Source organism: Limulus polyphemus, unplaced genomic scaffold, assembly GCF_000517525.1.
Source record: "Limulus polyphemus unplaced genomic scaffold, Limulus_polyphemus-2.1.2 Scaffold892, whole genome shotgun sequence".
Lineage (NCBI taxonomy): Eukaryota > Metazoa > Arthropoda > Merostomata > Xiphosura > Limulidae > Limulus > Limulus polyphemus.
In genome coordinates this window covers 182,203-192,686 of record NW_013666502.1, presented here as the reverse complement: position 1 = coordinate 192,686, position 10,484 = coordinate 182,203, and the positions used below count along the sequence as shown (strand labels likewise).

Below are 10,484 nucleotides of genomic sequence, written 5' to 3'. Positions count from 1 at the left end.
CCTTATGCAATAAACAACAAAGTTATATACTTCATTATATGATACACGATGAAATTAATTAATTCACTGTATGATAAACAACAAAATGATTTTAACTTATGCGATAATTAAATTACCGACAGCGCTCAGCAAAGGCCCGTTTGTTATTTTAGCGCCTGACTTTGGTGTTCTGCATCTTTACTGTTGTGTGAGGACTAGTAATTTCTGAATGTATATGATACCACGACAAAATGAACATGGTTACTGCGGCTTACAAAGCGTCGAATAAGGCGATTTATTTATTTATAAACTAAGTAAAGTTTTAGTATATTTTTCTTTCTTTCCTGTTTTCATTTGTGGGCGTGAGGAAGCTAATATTGGATACTTTGTAAAGAATTATTCTAACATGCACTGTCACGTGATAACATTATTTTAGGCATTGTTTCAAAGAATTAATCTTCCTTAAGCTTCTTTCTTTGATAATAACGACCAAGCCATCTTGCAGGATTAAAAGGAATTATCGCCCAAGCGTCTTTCATTTATCAAAGCAAGCCAATGATTTATAGGGCTCCAAAACAAAGGAAAATTTACCAATTTTTAGTTTGTTTTTTTAAACCAAAGAGACCAGCGAAGACCATTATGCAAAGAGATAAAGTCAAAGTTGTAAATTTTTGATCAATTTGAAATACCCTAGACATGAAAACAAAAGTTCTAAAGCAATAAATCATTGAGTCACAAAGTTCCTTATTAATGTTTGGTTTGATACTGCACGCTAATAATAGCAAAATACTGTTCAAGAATTTTCAATATGCTTTTATTTTATTTATTTATTAGGTTTTGTACGTAAAGCAAGCGACTAGAGATGATGTTATTATGTGATATATATATATATTTAATAGTTATATTATAATGAAATACAGCGTGATAAATGTATGTGTAAAACTAAGTTTTGACAACGCATAGTGTTTTTGAGAACGAAGAAATACATACGTTTGCTTTTCCAATTCCCACAATTCCTGGCTATCAGATATCCATGGACTGGAAGGTTCTGGTGTGGTGAGAAACGGATCGTATTCTTGATATTGTTCATAATAGTTAATGTACCTGTGTTTGAGAATTAATTAAATGTGATTAAATTAGTTTTCAGTTAACAAGTAAACAGCGAAGTTGGATTATAAGACTAATTATAAATATTCAACCAACCAATCAAACAGATGCAATTCAATGTTAATGAACTGTTTGTAGTGCATTCTTAAAATCTAGAAATCGAATATTTTGTAAAAGTATATATATTAACTAAAATATTATAAATTAAAAATTAAGTTTTATAACACCTGGACATAAAATTAAACATAATACAATGGAGCCTAAAAAGAAAAAACTGATTAGCAACGAAAACACAATCGAAAATTTTGTATTAAAAGTCTAAAATAAAATTATATATGATTAGTGTGTTTTGGTGATTAAAACTGAACTCAAAAGCAATGCTAATCAAACACACACACACAAAACATTTTTGTTATATTTAAGCACTGATATCTTTCGCTCTTTTATGTATAGAGAAAGAATCACACAGTTAGGTTAACGTATAACAATGAAATAATTAAGAATTAACAGCTGTAAGAACATAAACAACATGTATTACAAAAAACCCCTTTTTTTCGAACATAAAGTCTTCCAAAGAGCGTCTTTTACTTCTCTTTAGTAATCAAATATTTTTTCTTCGACAAAAATATATAACTGTTATATAATTATCATTTTTAGATAAAAGTAACGAAAAGAACACGTATACACTCCACAAACCACAAGTATTCTCCCTTTATACTTACGTACAATGTCTTTATCAGTAGAGCAACAACAAAATTTACCGGAATTCAAAAAGAATTTTACTCATTGGAAAAATATATTTTGTAATTTACAAAAAACAATCACACAGATATCACACCAATGAGCCTAAACCATTTATTTAATTTAAGCGTTTTCGCGTTGAGTATTTTTGGTTTTATATGCTGTACATCTAGAGAAAATTACGTTCTTCAAGTGTAAAAATCTTTCAAGTAGTAAACTCGGTTTTACCAAGATCTGCACAATCATGACATTACTTATTATTTAAAACTAAATATCAAGACATCACACAAAACCGTTGTTTGTTGTAGATAGAAAGGTGCAAAAATGGAAAAGCAAATTGAGGAACAGAGAAAAAAAAATCGGAAAAGAAGTCCTTGAACATCAAAAGAGAGTGAGAAACAGTAGTTAGAGCAATGAAAAGTTTTTTTCGCAAATAATCTCTCTTAAACTCTTTGAACTGATTAGTTAGATAAGACTGCCTAATTATAAAATGTAAAATATTAAAGTTGGATTGACATTATTTAGTTAATAACATTGACATGACCATTTCAGCTTACAACGCTAAAGATCGGGTTTCAATACGTGCGGCGGGAAGAGCACAGACACCCTATTGTGTAGCTTTAAGTTTAATAACAAACAAACAAACCTAGTTGTGAAATAAAATAGAGGACCATTGGGTTGGATGTTTAGTTATTATTGCAGCTTATAACCAAAACATTTGCGGGGAAGAGGATCTGAACCAGTATTTAATGTTCATCATTTTGACTCATAACGATAAAGTATAAATAAGTAAAGTAATGGCATTTCTAATAGTGTACAGAGTATGAAATAGTTACGGGCGTTCTGTGTATGTTGTTTTTTGTTTTGTTTTTGAATTTCGCGCAAAGCTACACGAGGGATATCTGCGCTAGTCGTACATAATTTAGCAATGTGAGACAAGAGGGAAGGCAGCTAGTCATCACCACCCACCGCCACACTTGGGCTACTCTTTTACCAACGAATAGTGGGATTGACCGTCACATTATAGCACCCTCACGGCTGAAAGAGCGAGCATGTTCGGTAGAAGGGGGATTCAAACCCGACACCCTCAGATTGCGAATCGAGTGCCCTAACCACCTGCCCATGCCGGGCCAATTTAGTAGGTTTTGATCGCACAGAACCCAAAGGATTTTAAACAACAAGACCGTAAGTGACATGATACCGTAAAAATTTTAAAGTTTAACAGTATTTTAATGATAAAGTGTGAACTTAATTTCGTTTGTTTTGCGAAGGCTAGAAACGAATACGTGGAACAGAAAATTCGTAACTTATATTTGTCGTATATACAATAGAACGTTTTAAATTTAAATCAGTGTTTAATGCACATATTTGACTCGGAGTTATTTCAGGCGCGTCATTTCAGCAGCATCTATTACAATACTCAGTTTTCGTCTGTCCTCAAAATGTGCGCGCACCTTAATATCTAAATGTGCATGCGCGCGCGCTTAATTTTAAAGTACGTAAACAGATAGCGGATGTAAATATACTTTAGTAAACGTTTTGTACAACAACGTATTAAAAGCTTATCAAAGTTTTTAAAAAGGTTTTATGTTAGGTCGTAGAATAACATTATAAGTTTATTTATAGTTAGTAATATTTAGTAGGGTAAAGTTTAACCCTAACTAAACTGAAGCAAAATAACGACACATATTACAGCGTTCATTTATCTCTTTATAGAATATAGGCCATAATTAATAAAGACTTAATTAATGTTAGGCCTAAGCCAAGTGGACAAGTACTGTATTTAAAGAAGTACAGTTGCAATAAATATACTTATCTGACCGCCAATGTTTTGCGGATCTCTACTCTCGAAATATTCGCAGACATATTTTTTTATCTGATCTGGATTTTTAATATAGTTTCACCGCTATTCGGAATTATGTGTAGTTTCCGTTAATTGCATCAAAAATCCCATGAAATTAGCAAAAAAATGAACTAACAATACTTGGAAATATTTAGACGATATCTTGTTATTGATAATGAGAGTTCAGCCATGTAATGTTTAAGAATATTTTTTTTTCATTAGGAATTTTAAAGAAAACAAGTTTACAGTGCTAAAATTAACAGCATGCACCTAAATACTTTATTTTACCCCAAAACTAGAGATGGCTAATATAAGCCCATTTTATATTTTCATAAACAAAATGTCAACAAAAATATGTACATTTAATATCACTCTACCAGCAGAGGGAGTAGTTTTCAAGTTCATTCAGATAATTTCAGATCGCTCTAGGATCAGGCTTGGTCAGTTGTTAGGTGCTCGGATTATGAATCTGAGGGTTCATAGTTTTCGCGCACGATCCGCACTTTGGCACCGGGTGGGCGTCTTCAAAGTTCGTGTGGCTTACATAAAAATCAATAACAACAGCTTTGTGCGAACATTATAAAAAAGAAAAAAGACAACAAATATTTGGTCATATTTTGCAACTTCTTTTCATTTAAGGAAATTAAATACTGAAAAACCTAACTGACTTACGATTCTGAAACCTTAGAAATTTTCACGTTTCTTCTGTCCAGACGACTCTTCAGAGTTATAATCTGAATTGAAAAAGAAAGATGAATGAAAAATAGTGTTAATTGAAACACGAGTTGAAACTTGTAAATTTTTATTAACGGTCAGAAGTTGGATTGTACAATTTGTTTATGTTTGTATTCAAAGTATTCTTGAGAATTACATTTCATTCGTGTCAGCAAATTTTCCAAACAAACATATTAAGAAAATAAGCCATCAATATTCTGGATCCAATAAAACATGACTTAAATGGAGCAAACAATTTAAACACAAAATTGGCAGTTTTACATCTGGTTTAAAACGTTTAATCGATTTTCTTTTAGTGTAGATTTTGGTACTGTTTTGGGCATCTTATAAATCTTCTACAGACAGAAAACTATCCGATATATATTATTTTCTTTTAAAGACGTTATTGGGTCTCTATGCTCTATGAAGAAGGCCTTAGCATAAAGACCAAAACGTTGCTAAAAGAAAAAAAAAACATAAGGTAGTTTCCCGTCCAGAGGAGATTCCTAAGTTTAATTTATAGTTTCAATTTCCATTATTTTTTGATTGATTTTCTAGCCTCAATGTTCTAAAGACAAATAATTTTACCATTTAAAAAGTTAAATCATTTTAAGATCTTCATAAACAAAACCATTTCGTCATGTTCGAATAGGCTACGTAAAACTAAAATTAGCAAAACAAAAAAAAACGATAGTAACTTCCATGCCATATGTGATCCGTGCCTTACGTACCAACGGTTTGTACTGATCACATCAGAAGCATGAACGTTTGAATATAGTAATGGAATTGGCAAACCAGCGGGAATGACGTCAATGACGAATTAGCGTTCATAAATGTAATCTAATCATAACAGAACGGAAATAACACAATTTAACAGTCCAGGAACCACCTTACTAAACCGATTGATATAAAAATGTATGATCTAGAATATCCACTGCAAATAGTAATTCTTTGTTTTTGGTACATAAGAAAATCAAAACGTTTTATCAGAAAAAAAAAGAAGTTTGCAATATAGGACTCTTTGAGCACAGCATTTCGAAAAAGAGTCGAAATTCAAGATAAATATCAGTAGCATGTTCATAAACCAATCGTCATATTTAATTTGATAGTTTTAGAGAGAGAACTGATGAAAGTTCTGTCAGTTTATTGCCTTCATTCAGTTGGAACAAACGCATGATCTGTGTTCTTAATATGAATCAACACTTTTGTATATATTTTTTTTCTTTTCTGGCTGATGTACTTTGCTCTAATATTATTTTTCAAACCAGCAACAATATTTTTGTAGTATGTTCCCTCTTCCTTGGGCCGGGCATGGTCTAGTGCTGTGTTTTGAATCTAAGGGTTTGCGATTCGCGTCCCTTAACCGTAATCTGCTGGTCGCGGATTCGAATCCCCGCCACACCAAACATGGGGGCGTATTAATATGACGGTCAATCCCACTATTCGTTGGTAAAAGAGTAGGCCAAGAGTTGGCGGTTGGTGGTGATGACTAGCTCTCTTCCCTCTAGTCTTACACTACTATATTAGAGACGGCTAGCGCAGATAGCCCTCGTGTAGCTTTGCGCGAAATTCAAAACAAACAAACAAACCCTTAACCGTACCAGAATTCGCACTTTGGGGTCGTGTATGTATTATGAAAGTGACGGTCACCCCCCCCCCCCCTATTCGAATAGAGTAGCCTACGTGTTGACGGTGGGTACTGTTGACTAAGTGCCTAAAGCATATTAGTTCAAAACGAAGAACGACTAGTACAGTTATCTCGTATAGCTTTGTGCGAATATCCAGGACAGACAAACAAACCCTCTTACACCACAATTTTCTCTCATTTTCATTACGCTATAGTGCTTTTTAAACCTTACAAGCATAAAATACCCACAATTAGCTGTGGGGTTCAAAGGACCACACTTTATGATTCACAGAGACCTCAATGTATCGATTAAGCTCATCCATTATTCATAATTACTTTTATAGCTACCTCAAGAGTGGTCCGTACCCAGAAATAACCACCCATTAGGACATTCACCCGTGGTACCTGAGCCACGTTTGGTGCAGTTAGTTTGTGAGTGGGGGTATGAATATCATTTCAAACAGAGTGACAACGAAGTCTGGAGAACTAGGAATACAAAATTAGATATCAGATTCGGGTTCAGTGACCCTGAAAACCTAATCCTACACCCGATCATGCCTGGGCGACCTTCTGGGCGCGTTTTAGCACCGTTCATACCCCCTTAGTAGGGGGATCACGCCATATTGATAAATGACACCCTCCATCGGAATCACCCCGAATTCGCCTGCCATATTTGATCATGCTACTTTTACAACTAAGAGAGGAGTTCGCTGTCAGACAATCACACAATATGGATTGATATAGGAGATAGGGTTTTGATGGTATAATGATGTAATTAAAGCCATGGGATTCTTTTAGTCAGTTTAACACAATTCGAACACATTTGAGAAGATTCTGGTTTATTTTGGACACTGACAGTATATGATGCTGATTGTGAAAATTAATAAGTATTTGTTGACAATCATTAATAATGTTCGAAGTTTACATTTCACGCCGTAAAAATAATGTTGAACTTTTAGACATTATTATGTTACCCCTGGTTAGTACTTGGAAGGGTAACCATCTGGGAATACCAGATGATGATGGCACTATTACTTTCGTACCCCCCCCCCCTCCCAGTGGCACAGCGGTATATCTGCGGACTTGTAGCGCTAGAAACCGGGTTTCGATACCTGTGGTGGGCAGAGCACAGATAGCCCTTTGTGTAGTTTTGTGCTTAATAACAAACAAACAAACATTAATCAAATACCTTTTCTCTTTACAGCTAATAAACACGATTGCTGTTTAACATCAATTCAGAATGTGAATGAACATGTTCTTGCACGTAACGTCCGATTTTTAAAAATCTGTATTAAACATTTAGAAAGAGAAAACACTAATTTTTACGAAATAAACACTTAGTGTATTTTGGTAAAAACTTTTGAGTTTATTTATAACAAAGTTAAACATTACGTGTCATTTACTTTTATCAACCTGCTGACATGCTTGGGTAATAAACACTAATATGTTTACAGGACGGTTACAGTTTTAAAACACATGGACATGATTACCAAATTTCATCTAAACATCATTGTTTAAAAATCAAACCTTTTTTCCAGATTTAAAAGTATGTTTGGTGTGAAAGCATGCGTTAAGAATGCTGTAGAAAGAATGTAGTTAATTATTAAGAAACTCACGTTAGCTTCAATCCATTTATTTGTCTTTACAAAGAACAAAAAACACACTTTATGTAAGGTTATGTCATATGAAAATGTTGTACAAGTTAAAATCCTTGTCAGAGTTCTTGAGCAAGGTTCATATAGCTATAATTAAAAATGTGTCGTGTATACGCACTCATAAGTATATAAATGAACATACACAGAAAAAAAACGATATATATAAAAGTAATCCATTTCTTCTACTTTTCTCAGATGTTGTTTTTAGCATTTTTGTAGGGGGTTGAGGGAGGGTTCAGAGCAAGCATTTTTGTAGGGGTGGAGGGAGGGTTCAGAGCAAGCATTTTTACAAGTTCTCGATTAGGCCCCAGTTATAACTCAAAACTAAAGCCTTGAGTCTCTGATAGCACAATAAGACGTTTAGTATCCCAGAATATCTTCTGAATTTTGGACGTGTGAGACATTTTCAATTAGACCATGACTTCATTTGATGTTAGGTCGTTAAATGTTACTCTATATCATTATACTCGGTGTTCCTACGTCTGTGAGTTGTTTCAAAAGTTGCATGGACATACGTCAAACATTTGCCGACTCCACCCAATCTGAGATTAAAGTTGTCCACAGGATCCGATCCAGAAAAAGAGTGGTAAACCAACTACTCTCCTGAAGACAACCACCACCTCCGAGGTATCTATTGATTACATTCTGTCTCACGGTTGCTTTTATTATTTTTTATATCCTACCCTTCTGAGCTGAACGACCCCACGGGCAAGCGATTCAACTCAGGACGACCCACCAATTAGCAGTTAACCCACAAACCAATAACCACTCAGACGTCACTAAGACTAGGCATACGCAAAAAAAAAAAAAAAAGTAACGTCAGCCGATCACCCACGAAAAGAAAAGCCAGCGCATTCAAACATCAACCAGAACACACAACTAAGTCCTGTTTTTCTCCATTACAGACTACCTCGCCTCTACAGCCTTTTCTCCATTGCAGATCTATTAGGGTACGGCCCAGGCATTCTATTTCAGCACCCATGCCGTGAAAATGGGTTTCGCGGGGCACTCCTCCTCCCCCCTCCCTCCATAGCCAATTACGGGCATTGGATTTATTGATCCCAGCCCAGGCATAGGATTTACAGGTCCAAGCCTTTCATCCCAAGGAGCCGTATTTTAATTTGCAATTATAATCAAGTCGAGTGGTATCATTCAAATACCACAATACCCATGGCTTTCCCCGACTTCTTGTGGTGGCTTCATCCATGCTAGTTACATCTTAGCGCCCTAAAACACTTGATATGACCATCTTAAATTAATGTAAGCCTGTCTTTGTTGTGTTTTTTCTTCAAGTTGCCTTAATTACCCTTAATCACGAGGGGGGGTGAAAAGAGATCCGAAGATCGCTGAAAATCCCTGGTTTTAACTGATAAACGCATATAATCTCGTTCACATCGAGGACAGTTATGAATACAGAAAACATGTGATCGTTTTAGAACAGGTATTCTGACCTAATCTCTAAAAAAAAAAAAAAAAAACTCAGAAACAGAACTTTTCATTTAGTATATTGATTACCATTATAAAGCATAAAGATCAACAGGACCGTTTTATCCACTGGGAAAAAGGGGCAGTTGCCTGGGGCCCACCGCGCGTTGCGAGTATAATGATAAGTAATAAAATATGAAGTGTATAATAAAATAATAATAAGAAATACTTTTTTTAAATATATATATATTATTTTTTTAATTTTATTATTTTTCACCACTAATAGATTTAGTTTATCCAATTGTATGGTATTTTCTTAAAAGCAAGGGAGGGGAAGATACTATCTTATACTTCACTCAGGGTCCCACCAGTGCCTTAACTGGGGAGCCTCGAGTGAAGTATGAATTGGGGATGAATAAATACAAATAAGACGTAACGTAAGGGAATATTAATACTAAGATGGAGGTTAACATTACCGAAACATGTTGACCATGATAAAGATCTTACCTCTGTTTTTAAGGCCTCGCTAGGATTAGCTAACTCGGATTCAGAGACGCTAGGGCTAATCCTTCCTCCTGATACGGAGCACTGCATATGCTAAAAATATGTTGTATAATTATTGAATATGTTTACTCTCAATAATTCATTAACATTTCGTTATTAACAATTTTGAGAAGGTGATCACGATGGTATACCACATTACGTACTTGACTTTTGAGTGGGACATTACGATGGTATACCACATTACGTACTTGACTTTTGAGTGGGACATTACGATGGTATACCACATTACGTACTTGACTTTTGAGTGGGACATTACGATGGTATACCACATTACGTACTTGACTTTTGAGTGGGACATTACGATGGTATACCACATTACGTACTTGACTTTTGAGTAGAACATTACGATAGTTTACCACATTACATACTTGACTTTTGAGTAGAACATTACGATAGTTTACCACATTACATACTTGACTTTTGAGTAGAACATGTAACAAATTTATTATTATATATTTATTTTAATAGCAACGTTTGTTTAGATTAAATTTATATTTAGAAACATACACAGCTTATACTGTTAAATATGTATTGCGAAATTCCCGCCTATTCTCCAAAGTTGTAGAAGATTCTCGAGAGTAAGAATCAACAATACATGTATGTACGTAAACGCTTAAATTTGTAATGTTACGTAATATACATTTTCTAGAAAGCCTCCACACGCCTATAAATATAACCAGCGCGACGCGCCAAAAGGGAGTATCTATTATTAGTTCGCTACAAACTTTGGAAACTATAACTGTGATTATTATAACGCTTCGGAAAACTTCAGATATTTGACCAGGAACCTTTACAAAGTTCCAACATTACAAATCATTTAACTTCAGTG

At 34.5% G+C, this 10,484-nt stretch overlaps 1 protein-coding gene across 4 annotated transcripts in view; it reads right to left on the bottom strand.

Annotated features, from left to right (window-relative positions):
- LOC106461070 (regulator of G-protein signaling 7-like) overlaps nucleotides 1-10,484 on the bottom strand; it is a 129,978-nt gene that overhangs the window by 16,310 nt on the left and 103,184 nt on the right. For all 4 annotated transcript variants that reach the window (XM_022387908.1, XM_022387909.1, XM_022387911.1 and 1 more), the window contains exons 9-11: nucleotides 9,599-9,688; nucleotides 4,343-4,404; nucleotides 970-1,083 (exon numbers count right to left, since the gene is read on the bottom strand). In XM_022387908.1, the coding sequence (XP_022243616.1) occupies nucleotides 970-1,083; nucleotides 4,343-4,404; nucleotides 9,599-9,688 (266 nt within the window). The remainder of the gene's footprint in view (nucleotides 1-969; nucleotides 1,084-4,342; nucleotides 4,405-9,598; nucleotides 9,689-10,484) is intronic.